The sequence below is a fragment of the Gossypium hirsutum genome, chromosome A11, assembly GCF_007990345.1.
Source record: "Gossypium hirsutum isolate 1008001.06 chromosome A11, Gossypium_hirsutum_v2.1, whole genome shotgun sequence".
In the NCBI taxonomy this organism is placed as follows: domain Eukaryota; kingdom Viridiplantae; phylum Streptophyta; class Magnoliopsida; order Malvales; family Malvaceae; genus Gossypium; species Gossypium hirsutum.
The window spans coordinates 14,398,983-14,412,390 of record NC_053434.1 but is presented as its reverse complement, the minus strand read 5'-3'; the positions used below and the strand labels follow the sequence as shown (position 1 = coordinate 14,412,390).

Below are 13,408 nucleotides of genomic sequence, written 5' to 3'. Positions count from 1 at the left end.
TCTGAAAGTTTATAATTTGAAATTAACAAAAGGATGCCCAACTATTTGGTCCAGCAAAAGAATTGAAACCTAGCATAGTAGGACACGATTCCTCGAATTTTCGAACTTCGAACATTGCCTCACCTTAGAAAATACGAGTGAAATTCCGAAGGGATCTTCGATTGTTTTGAGCAAATGAATAAGCGCAACCCAGCACAATAGGGCTCGATTCTCAAATCGCCAAACATCGAACATCGCCTTCATTTTGAAAGGTTTTTAATAAACATGAATGCAAACCTAAAGGAATATTTGATTGTTTTAAACAAACGAGAAATCACAACCCAGCACGATAGGGTACGATTCCCGAATTGCCAAACACCGAGTATTACCTTCGTTTTAAAGGATTTTTAGAAGACCTGAGTGAAATTTTGAAGGGATATTTGATTATTTTAAACAATCAAAATTGCAACCCAACACGTTAGGGCACGATTCCACAAATTGCCAAATATCGTATATCGCCTTCGTTTAAGGGATTTTAAAAGACATGAGTGAAATTTTGAAATGATATTCGATTGTTTTGAGCAAACGCGAAGTTGCAACCCAACACGTTAGGGCACGATTTTGCGAATTGTCAAATATCAAATCTCATCTTCGTTTTAAAGAATTTTTGAATGAATGATTATAAAGCTAGCTTAAGACGTATTAATTCGACTCGAAATAAGACGAAATTAATCATAAAAATTTGGATTTTATAGAATCGCATCTCAAAAACCAAGTGGAAAACGATGATATGAGGTAATAGGTGTACGCATAAGATACGACTATGGAAGAGTGGAGGCAATACGATTTATTTGACCAACTACCAAACACTTACAACTAAGTACAATTAGCTTGGAAATATAGCTCAATCTCAATCATGCATGGAGAATAATTGACATGGCAATAATGAACAAATAAATAATGCAACGACAGCATGCATGGGTGAACAATAAATGGTATAATAATACATAAGAAGGCGAATTAATAATGTGCAACCAATATACATGAAATAATATAAAACAATTTCCCCATAATGTACCAAACAAAATAAAACTAATATGATAGAAGACAATAAAAAAAGATGAATCGATGAACGAATACTACATGCTTGAATTTAAAACAATTTACATAGATAAAAATACTATATAAATAATCATTACAAATGATCTTGAATCGAATAGCATGCAAAATAAAACATCTATTTTCAGTTGACAATATACATACAAAATGAAAGAAAACTTAAATAATATACAAAACATGAAAGGTTCTTAAATAACAAAAGAATATGTAATAAAATATGTTTTTGTGTAATGAACTATATACATAATAGGTTCTTTTTAATTTATATATGTATATGTATAAAAAATGATTTAAAAGGAAATGTACGATGAAATACATAAAATAATAGAATATCAACAATGCATGTAAAAGCATAATGTTCAACCATTCAAAACTGATAATATAGGAAACATTTACGTATATATAAGTATGAAAATAAATTTATAACAAAACAATATAAACAATATACAAAACAATATGGAAACAATTTGAAAACTATTTAATATGAAAAAAATTACAAATGAGCAACATATGGGTTTGAAATGATTTGCATATAAAAATAAGACTAATAAATAATATTAAAGTAAACATTGTGGAAGAAGAGATTTGGAGCAAATAACATACCAAAAATATATATTTAAAAAAAAACAAAATATATCTACTTAAAGGTGGTGATATATACAATAATGAAAATCAATGTAAATATATATAATGAAGATATAATAAAGATAAAGAATAAACAATATACATGACAAAATAGCAAACCAATATATGATAAAACAATATATACATGAAATAATTTTAAATAACAAGGAAATTATAAAACATGTTTTTAGAGAATAAATTATATACGTAATAAATTTGAAAAGAAATACAAATAAATAGATTTAAAAGAAATTATGTGTAAAATAACATAGAACTAATAATGTGTACAAAATAAACTACACTTATCATAAATCATACATTATTAATATAAATTAAACGTAAATTAAATATTATACAAAATTTTGACACAACATGATATACAAAGTAATTTTAAGATAATAGTTTAATAATAAAAGAGTGAATTATCAAAATAATTTAAAATGTATATGAAAATAAAATAAATGCTAAACGAATTAAAAAGATAATGAACTAAATTAAAAGGACTCAATTAAAATACGATTAAAATGAATAGGCTAGTTTATAAATAAAATAATCAAAAGAGGGCCAATGCGTGATGCGCGTCAATGTAAAAGGACTAGAATTGGAAATAACCCAAGTTCTAAAACGCAGAGCAGAGACACAGACTAAAGCGCAAACACGCGCAAATTACAGGGCTAATTTAAAAAATGAAGCGGAATAGATAAGGCGTGATTGAATGCGCACGCAAAAGGAGAGGACTTAATGCATAATTAACCCTCCAAGGCCAAAAGCGCGGGTCTCGTCCGAACGTGGGCCGGGTCATCGGGTTGGTGCTCTTAAACGGCACTGTTTTGAAGCCATAGGAATTGGCCTAAAACGATGTCATTTCCTTCGTTTTATAGAAACCAAAATTTAAACAAACCCTAAACTGATTCTTGGCCATTTGAAAAGAAAACAAAACAGATCCTAAAGCCCCTTTTCTTCCCCTCTCATTCGGCTGAATCAAGAGGCGCCCTTGGACTGCCGTTTGGCCTCCATGTTTAGCCGCCGGTCATCACGCTAAAGCCTAATCAGGCTCCGTCCAATCACGAATCCAAGGCTACGCTCAAAGATCTCAGAATCAACACCCAAACTCCGATTGCAACGGAGCCAGTGAGGATTCGAGGGAACCAAAAACGAAGGTAAGCCCCTTTTTTTTCTTTCGAATATATGAACACAAAACCCAGGCGAACGAAACTAAAAGAAATCCGAGATTTTAATCGGAAAATCACCTTGATCGATTTTATATATTTGATTGTTCTTTTTTTGTTGAATCTATTCGTAGTCTCAATACAATGATTTTTTTAGGCCTTTATAGGCGAAAAAGGAAGAAAATAAGAGAAAAATAATACAATATTCCCTATTTGCTACTGCCCCGCTGTTTTTTTTGTTCGTATTTTTTGTTTTGCCTTGTCTGTTTGCAAGTACGGAGTGCGTGCGTGGCGTACGAGGGCTGTGCTGGCGTACGGAGGCCAGGGTTGGCGTGGACGGAGGCGCTGGGGGGCTCGGACTGCTGCGGCGCAAGTAGACAGCTAGGGCTCTGTCTAATTTTAATATTTTGGGCCTATCGGGCCTTGTAAGTGTGGGTTAGGTTTAATTGTTGGGCTAGGGGTTATGTAGCTGGTTTGGGGCTGTTAGTTTGGGCTATTGGTTTCTGTAATTGGACCGTGTTATTATTATTATTATTTATTTTATATATATAGGTTTGGGGTTTGTTTTAGCGGGCCCGGGCCAAAATTGGTCGTTACATCTATTATCCACATTCAAATAACTTATAAAAAAAAAGTAATTCCTAAAATATGATGGTATGAGAATTTTTTTTTTTTACAAAAAGTATTCTTGCAATTTTCCTTTTGCGTTAGAGTCATTTCCATGAAATGTATAAGAACAAATAAAAACTAAATCTATAATTATTAATCTATTAAACACAATTGCTTAATTTGAAGTGGAGATGCATAATCTTAAGACAAGTAAGCTTATGTATAAATTAAAATTTGAAGGACAATTTAAGGTATTTCTTACTCTCTCTCTCTCTCTATCTTTTTTTTTTGTTCAAATAGAAAGAAAAAAAAAAGAAAAAGAAATAAGAAGAAAAAAGGAAAAGAGAAACATGTCTATTATTTGTATCATGTTGGTATTATTTTTAAGTAGTAATAATATTCAACGTATTATATATTTATCTGAATTTATATGTTTATAATCTATTTTATATTAGATTTCTACACATTCATCAGTTGTGTTTTTTCTTTTTGGGTGTATTAGTTCAATAAAAATACCATGGAGGCCTTTATATTAGAAGTTTGATTGTATTTTGTTTTCTTTATTAAAAAAAATTAGCAAATTGATCCTAATACGTTAGATTAAAGAGCAAATTGGGCCTTTTGTTAAAAACACCATCAATTTCTACTAACAAAAATTGGTTTCTACATGCCAGCAAAACGTACATGTGGCACACCACGTCTCATTATCTGGTTATTCCGTCGGGTATGTCAATTTTTATATGTACAAATAGATAAAATTTTTAACAAAAAGGACTAATTTACTCTTTGATCTAATGAACATGAACTAATTTGTCCATTTTTTAAAGTAGATGAACAAAACGTAATCTAACTTTAGTATAGAGATCTTTGCGATACTTTTACCTAATTGTGTCATATATCCGAAATTATCAAGTCTAATTAACATTATTAAAATAATTTTCACTTTTATGTCATGCATCATCATATTCTTTTTGCCAAAAATATATTCTAGATATTATATACTTATATAAATTGACACATTAAACTTGCGTTTGGAAAATCATCTAATAATCGTATTTGTATTCTATTACACATAATAATTATTTTTATGTAGATTTTAACATATTCATGTAATTGAATTATGCTTATGTTATTTTTTGGTATAATGATTTATTTGACCCTTCAACTTTACAAAAAAAAAAACATTTTAGTTTTCATTTTTTCTTGTCTTTTTAACCATTAAGCTTACATTTTTTTTTGTCAAATCACCTAAAATGAATGAAAAGTTTAATGTTTTTTAACTTTGTTAACGTTACATACACATGGATTGTCACGTGAATGACATGTCAACGTTTAATTAATTTTTAAAAATTTAAAAACTCAAAAAAATATAAAAACTGTTTTTAAATATTAAAATCATTAAAATTATTAAAAAAATATAAAAGTTATATTTTTAAATTTTAAAAAATTAATTAAATGCTAATGTGTCATCTATGTGGCAATCCACATGTATACCACATTAGCAAAATTAATAAACATTAAATTTTCTATCCATTTTGAGGTGATTTGACAAAAATACAAATTCAAGGGCTAAAAGAGGTGAAAAAAATTAATGGAAGGCTAAATGACTATTTTTTGTAAAATTGGAGGGCCAAAAAGTCATTATATCTTATTTTTTTGATACAATATTAGGGTAGAGAATGGAGATTACACGGTTTAAACCCATACCAAACGAGTTCTAACAAGAGCTTTAACCTTCCATAAAAACCAAGATATGTTTATGTTATTTTTATATGATTGAGTCTTAGTTATTTTTATCATGTTATGTTGATATATATCCTGATAAAATTTGATAGTCTATATTTAGAAAATTCATAATTTTGTACAAAATATTCTATAATGATTGCAGTTAATTATTCATCTGAATTCTCTTTAAATTTTTTTATTGTACAAATTTATTATAAAATATAATTTCAAATCTAATCACATATTGGCAGTGAAGCGAATATGTTGATTGTGGTAAATAATAAGTAGAAAGAGTCACGGATGAGACGAGGGCAGAAGTAGGACCATGCTATCAAGAATTCAAGACTATTATTATTGCAATAACAATAATAATGACATGATTACAAATTTATTTGCTCTTTTTGGTCCCTCCATTCACGGTCTTGCTGGTTTGCACCAATATGATACATAGAATATATATACATGTTATCTTCATCTTCAACTTCATTATATCTACTTGATCCTAATATTTTTGTGGACTTCAATCATTTCTGAAAACTTGAATAACTTTTTACCCCCCCGCAGAGAAATTCCACAGATATCCTGTTTTCCATCTTTTAGAACCTATGCTAAGATCAGGCAGTAAAAATAAAAGTTGAAGACAATTTGTATACCATCATAATAATAATGGTATGGACAGAGAAAAACTTGCCTTGTCCAAAAGACAAAAACTCACATGTCATGCATTGTTTCCTTGGAACAGAACCCCTTTGCAACCCTAAACCATAAAAGAGGTGTCTCCATTTCTCATCTAAAAACACTGATAAAAGGTTAGCAACTTTATGACACAATTAACAAAAATGGCAACTAATCGGGTCGCATACACCATGCATGTGATTATGGTTTAAAATGGTAAATTGTAGCCAAAGGCAAGAACCAACCCTCATGTTAGAACATATTATCGATCATATGATGTTGGGTTCAACATGTGCAAGATATTTAACCTAATGGGACGAAGAAAGTGAATTCGATTTGATAATTTTAGTTCCAGATGGTTATATTGTATTTATGGCTTCATTTTGTTTCTGTCGTTTATGGTCCAAACTCCATCCTATCTTCTCTGAGCCTGGGTAGATAGATATTGTGTTATTGGGCCCAAACAGTACTGGGAGTCACCTCAGTTCTTATTATTCATTTTAACGCCTCACAAAATAATATGATAACACAAATATCTGAATGTGTCAAATTTTTTATACTATAATAAGAGTTGTTAATGCATTAAATTTTAATAAGATTTAAAAATTGTCATTCATCAAAATTTACATAAATATAAAAAGGAGGGATGTTTCAACCATGAATTTATTGATATAATTGTATATGTTATGTCTATCATATTAATTTTAAATATTGTATATAGTGATACTTATTGAACAATTAAAAGTTCTTATATAAAAAAATAGTTAAAAAATTTTAATTTGATAGAAAATAAATATAATAATTAAATTATTAAAATATTAATCATACAAACATATTTTAAAAAAATTCTTTTTAAAAACCATAAAGGATAAAATGTGGAAATTTGGCTCTAATTTATAGCAGGAAAAAAAGAAGAAGGAAAGTACATGCAATTATGTGATATCAAAATTCAAAGAAAAAAACATCCGTAGAAGTAAAAGTTTCTTTTATTTTTTAAAGCCTATGGAGCTCAGCTAGAAAAATCTACTTTTGCCCTTTCCCTTTAATGAAAGGTGGGCCAACTCTCACATTTTGAATTTTGGACAAAAAATCTGAATAAAATATTTCTTTTCCAGCTTTGTTTGGGCAGATTTTTGGGTAATAGCTGATAAACTTGGAGATTTTTAAGTGTCTATATATCTATAATAACTTTAATTATTTTAGAGATATTTTAATATGATTAAAATTTCAATCTTAATTTATTTAAATATGTTTTGTGTCTTTATTTTGAAATGTCAAAATGTAGTAGTATATGAGTTTTGGTGAGAGTTTTGTAATAATCATGAAAGTATTTTATATCCCTTTTGTGAATGTCCTATTAAATTTAAGAGTTTTATTTACTGATTTGCTTTTTAGAATTTTGAGTTTTGTATTCAGAATTTTAAATTAATTTTGGATTTTAAATTTTGTATTCAGAGTTTTAAATTAATTTTCTTTATATTATACTTTGATTTATTTACTCATTTAGTAAAAACTCGAAAACTCATTTACTTATAGTTTTTTCACTTTAAAATTTTTCCATATAAAATATTTATATTCATTATTCACAATTTTTATAATGTAACTAATGACTTTATATTGTAATTATTTCTCCAAGTTCTTTTTTGTTTGCTTTGGGATGCTATGGCTTCAATTTCAAAGTCAGCCTTGTTTGCTTCCTGGGTTTTTTATATGCTCGGTTTCTTTTCTTTTCACCAAAAAATATTAGTATTAATATTTTTAAAAAATCCTCATTTATAATATCATAAAAATATAATAAAAATGTATGAATCATGTGCAAAAATAAGTGTGTAAATTTAAAAAGAAAAATCAAAGCTAACACTGTTATTAAAATAAAAATATTTCACAAGTGACTTACAAGGATGTTATATGTGTTAATAAAATAAGATTGTAACCTAATACATATTCATATTCTGTACTCATTTGATCCTCAATCCTCTTAAAATGAAAAAAATTTCATTTTGACTACTTAAAATTTTTAAAATTTTAAATTAATAAAGATAAAATTATATTTTAACGCCACTAAAAATAATAGAATTTTAACTTAATATTTTAAAAATTATATTTTTACTATTGTAAAAATTATAATTTAGTTTCTATCCCCTAAATAAAATTTTTTACTTTACCCCTAATACATATATTCCGAGATTCAAAAGTAACAGAAAGAAAATGTCATTCAATACGTGTTGGAATCCCAAAATTATTTTCAAAAGAAATTACGAGGATGAATCAGTGTGACTCAGCGGAAATCATGACTCCGATCGTTTCACTGTTTATTGCAGGGACAATTTTTAGCCCCATTTTGGAACACTTCCAAATTTCAATGGATTTGTGGCGCAAACTAGTAGCCAACATATCCGCCCATGCAATTTCAGCCACAAAAAATGAGAAAATATTTGACACCATGAAAGTCACATTTGAGCATATGATCATGTATGTTATTCTTTATAAAGATACAGACAGCACCTAGACGAATCAACAAAACCATAATAATAATCTCAAGAGTTTATCAGGGAACTCTGGGATTTTATCTATATTAGAGGAGAATTGAGCAAAAGCAAGCAACGGATTCATTTGTTTGGTATTTGTAGATATGTATATTACCAGTTGAGAGCTCTGAAAGTAGGTGAAAAGATTGGAAAGCGACCAATGAGAATCCAATAGCCGTTGCCATGAAAATATCTTCGTTGGTACAATTGTTAAGACCCCATGATTGTTCATTATCACCGACCACGTCTCTCTTTTACTACTGTCTCATAAGAAAGAAGACACCAATTTAAATACACGAAATATGAAACCGACAAAAAAGTTCAAAATAACTACCAAGTGATCATTGCTGTGTTTTCTTGCTACTGGCTCCTAATTTTGTCCATTTTCAACTGCTTCAGGAGAACAATCTACACTCATTTAAGGCCAAGAAAATAATTAAACGAGTGTAGCCAATTAAATTAATGAATTAAATATTTTCTGGATAGTACACAGGGTGTTTTTCATGGGGTTAAACGAATGAAGGGGGAAAAAAACCAAGAACCTTGAAACCAAGTCATGACGGTGACCACCACAGGTCCTATAATCTACAGCTGCAAAACCTAACCAGAGATGGAGAAAGATAAGCAGTGAAGTTATTATTAAAGTGGGGAAAAAATGGAATGGCAGATGAAGAAAAGAGGTTAGAAACACCAGTAACAAGAGTGATTTTCCACGGGCACGGTTCTTGGTATGCAATTCCCCCTATCCTGTCAATAACAAGAAAGCATAAAAGCAATGATGATGATGACATATCTCTTTTTTGAAGACCCGTTTGATGAAAAATATTAGGGATGAAGTAAAAGAAACATGCTGGATGTGATAAGACCTCCCACCAAAGAGAATCTGTCACCGAGGGAATGGCATTCTAGTGCTTATAAGTAGCTATACTATGGAATCTAGGTGTTTATTTTCTGTACTTCGGACTTGAACACAAATAGCCCAACCGGTCAGCCAACACATTCACATTCACATCTTAATCTCTAGCAAGTTCAGTTCCTGGTATATCTAACTCTAAAAATTTCTCATTCAATAATTCTTCCCAAAATCCTTCATCAAGTTCTTTGTCATGGCTCTCTCGATGCTCATGCCCATTTTGGGATTCCTCTTGCCCCCTTCTTGTCCTACCATACCCTTGCATTTCCAGTGCAAGTGCTTCCAATTCTGTTACTTGGTATCCATAATCACCAAATTCTAAAGGTTTAGTTTTAACAGGATTCGTCCCATCGCTACCGCGGCTTGATTCACCTACGTCTACACCAAGAGGTAGTTGAACGATTGGCCGCATCCTTTTCCTAGACATCGCTTCTTCAAGGTCCTTTGTTCTCTCCTTTTGTTGCATTAACTGCTGCAGAAATGACGGATTCTGTATTGCTCTTGCCAAGAAAGACATCATTTGCTGCTGCTTCTTTTCTGTGCATTGCAGCCTTTCTTCGATGGCCTGAATATAAGCTCGAGTGCTCAGTTGCTGCTGTCTTAGCTTCACTAATTCCATCGTTAAGACCTGATTGTCACGCCTCAAACGATCAACTTCTCCATCTAGTCCAAACCTGCCAACTTCAACACAAGGACCAAGAGCTTGTTGAGATGTTGGGAGCTGAGAAGTTGTGGTCTTCCTTCTCCTAATACTCTTTAGAAGATCCCTTTGGCCTCTGACAAAACCTTCATTGGCAAACTCCCATTTGTCTGAATCAATCTTTCTAAAACCCTGCAGGAAAATGAAAAATTCCAAACTATCAACTTATCAACCATCAAAGATTCAGGGCAAATTAAATCACACAATTACCAATCAAAAACTTGAGACAGAAGAAACAAAAAACTTGTTTTTAATTTCATTGACGACAGAGATAGACTATGTAAACGATTCAATCACTTGACAAAGAGCATGCAGACAATACACTTAATAAACAAATCCTTTATTTCCGAGTCTTGCCATCCAAAAATAATTGGGCAAGGTCCCACTTCCAAAAGAACTATTGGGGGTGAAAAAATAACAACCAAAAAGACCAAGTGAGCAACCATTTTTGCTCCAGAGTTTGGACTGAAAACAGGCTTTAATCCCAGAGCAGTTATGAATTAATTCGCGTAAAATGAAAGATAGCTGAAACAGGGAAATTTTAGAAGACACACACACACAAGAAGAAGAAGAAGAAGCAGTAATGCAGTAATATTTGGGAGAAATAAGGATTTAAAACAGAAGATTCAAAATTGAGAACAGAAATTAAGGGATAAGATAAGAAACACTTACATAAGTATTGAGCTGCCTAACAAAACTAGAGAAATTATTGTGCTTGAAATATCTAGGGAGGAGATTAGTGGAGAAAGAGTGAGGATCCCATACAATAAAGCTGCTGCCTCCGCTGCTCCAAGAAACTATGTAGTTAGTACTAGGATCATCCACCATGTCGAAGGTCTTGGTAAGGAATGGCGGCGGCCCTGAATCGTGGAGACCCTCTACCGGTTGCGGCAGCTCCATCATCCGTGGCGCATCATCGTCGGACTGTGAATAACTTGAACTCGGGTACTCTTCCTTTACCGGAAAATATGGATTCATGGTGTAAAAAGAAACTTTCTTCAAAGAACACGACTTGATGTAATTCCTTGTTGAATTTGATTTCTTGTTTTGGCGATTTATAAGTTTATCGCTGAAGTTTTGTTTTGATCAAACGCAGAGGGGTCGAAAGGAAAGAAAAAAATTGGGAACTTTAGAACAGGGGACGGTTCCTATATTCCAAACTAACGTCTTGAAAGAAAAAAAAGAAGGTGTATCCAAAGAGAACTGATACGATTATAGATTTTATTGTGGTGGACGGATTCTTGTTTGGGAAGGTAGTTTATGCCGTTATAGTCCAGTATGGTAGTTATATAAAGAAAAAGGAAAGAAAAAAGGGAAAAGCTAATAAATCCGCGTAAATAAAGGGATTAAGTACAGATATTATGTAATATAATAGATTAGATATGTCATATGTGTATAGACTCACACCCTTTTTTTTATTGGTTTTATCTGTGTGTAATTATAATAACGTGATGAAATTAACTTTTTTTTAATTAAATATAAATAAGCTTCTTCTTCTTCTTTTTTTTTTAAATGAATTTAGATCGTGTATCATTCTCCTTCATTGGATTTGGGCTAGCAAGAGTCAGCCAGATTTTGTGTGGTCATTAGAAAGTTCTGGAACTTGAAGGGCAATGTGTGGTGCAATACCCATTTTTAATTTGAAATTACTTGCCAGCAACCCAATTGAGGAGGTTAATTGAAGGTTTTTTTTTCAGTTAAACGTTGGTTGTTTTGTGAATAGAGATGATCATTAATTGGGTCGATTTTATGTAAAGTAATTAAATTAATTTTCTAAGTTTGAGTTTGAGTTTGAGTCGGTCTGAAAAATGAGTTTATTTTTTTGTCCAAGTCCAACTCAATTTAATAAAGGTAAACTTGAGCCTAATTTGACTTGTACATATTTGATTTTTAATATTAGTTTTTATTTAAAAGGGTCAAATATAAAATTGGTACCCGAATTTATCCACTTCTCCTAAATTGGCACTTATAAATTTTCTTAGTCCCGGATTGGTACCTGAACTTTTTTTTGTCAACTGAATTGGTACTCGAGTCTGACGCTGTTAACTTTTTACTGACGTGGTAGCGCTAGCCAATCACACACTGCCACGTAGTGTCCTCTTGTACCTCTTTTCTTTTCCCTCATTTTCTTTTCTTATTTTTGTTTTTCTTTTCTGGCTACTTCTACACTTCATCTTTTTTTCTTTTGTCAAAAACCTTCAAAATTTTCCCTCATTTTCTCACCATCCAATCACCACCAAAATCACATCTTCTAAACCCTTTTGGTCTTCATTCTCATTTCCCAGTCACCTGTTACGGGCTAGAAAGTAAGTAGGGAAAAAGGAGAATAAAAGATATAGGAAGAAGTTAGTTATTATCAGTTAGTTCATTTAAGTAAAAAGGGGAGTTTTAATTCTAAGAAGTTGTTGAACATGGACTGTAAAGCAACAAAGGAGCAACTTGGTGCATTTTGTTTATTTTGTTTATTTTTAATATTTGTAATCTTTTGTAATTGAAACAAGTTGGTGTGCAACTTGGTTTCATAATGATAGCTATAATTGAAACAACATAATGATAGCTAATATGCTTTCATAATGATAGCTAATATGCTTTCATCTTTTTAATTATTAATTGGCAATTTGCCAAATTTAGTGGAAATTGTTAGGTAAACATTCCACTTTTGTAACTCTATATTTTGAAATAAAATAAAAATGGTATTATCATTCGGTTTCAATCAAACATATTTTTTTTCCTTTTGCTTGTCAACCGAGAGCTTATGCTCTTGATGCTTTGTGTTTTTCTGCTTGCTGTTTGAAGAGCTTATGCTCTTAGTGTTTCATTGTTTGGTTGTAGCTGCCATTTTATCTAACAAATGGTATCAGAGCATCCTATCTTTGAGGACCTTTGTGGTTTTGTTTTAGTTTTCAAAAACAAAGTCAGTTTTGCTTCTGCAAAATCAGTTTCAGCAACATGAGCTTTGCACCTCCTCCACCACCAATTTTTGCTGGAGAAAACTACCACATTTGGATAGTTAAAATGAAAACTTACCTCCAAGCACTTGATCTGTGGAGTGCAGTTGAAAATGATGTCGAGCCACTACCATTGAGAGCAAATCCAACCATTGCTCAGATCAAGCAACATGGTGAGGAGCGAGCCAAGAAGCATAAAGCCATGGCCTGCCTACAGAATGGAGTGTCTGATGTAATTTTTACTCGCATCATGGCCTGTGACTCACCCAAACAAGCTTGGGACAAGCTGAAAGAGGAGTTCATGGTATCAGACAAGACAAGGCAGCAACAAGTAATTAATCTTAGAAGGGAGTTTGAAAATTTGAAGATGAAGGAGTCAGAAACTATCAAGCAATATTCTGATAGGATTATGGCTACTG

At 31.4% G+C, this 13,408-nt stretch overlaps 1 protein-coding gene and 1 long non-coding RNA gene across 3 annotated transcripts; one reads left to right on the top strand and one right to left on the bottom strand.

Moving 5' to 3' along the window:
- The first annotated feature begins 2,195 nt into the window (after positions 1–2,195).
- On the top strand, positions 2,196–3,460 carry LOC107922727 (uncharacterized). The gene is made up of 2 exons (XR_001691416.2): positions 2,196–2,882; positions 3,166–3,460. It is a non-coding gene; the product is annotated as an uncharacterized lncRNA (long non-coding RNA).
- A 4,874-nt stretch (positions 3,461–8,334) lies between these two features.
- LOC107922949 (heat stress transcription factor A-2d) lies at positions 8,335–11,322 on the bottom strand. Of its 2 annotated transcripts, XM_041081131.1 has the most exons (5): positions 10,714–11,322; positions 9,120–10,173; positions 8,971–9,028; positions 8,763–8,836; positions 8,335–8,688 (listed from the first exon to the last, which is right to left on the bottom strand). In XM_041081131.1, exons 1-2 carry the CDS (start codon positions 11,017–11,019, stop codon positions 9,442–9,444), a joined length of 1,038 nt encoding a protein of 345 aa, XP_040937065.1. In that variant the 5' UTR covers positions 11,020–11,322; the 3' UTR covers positions 8,335–8,688; positions 8,763–8,836; positions 8,971–9,028; positions 9,120–9,441. The 2 variants fall into 2 exon arrangements, with proteins under 2 accessions (XP_040937065.1, XP_040937066.1); XM_041081132.1 differs by having other exon boundaries at positions 8,335–8,685; positions 8,971–10,173.
- Between the last annotated feature and the right edge of the window lie 2,086 nt (positions 11,323–13,408).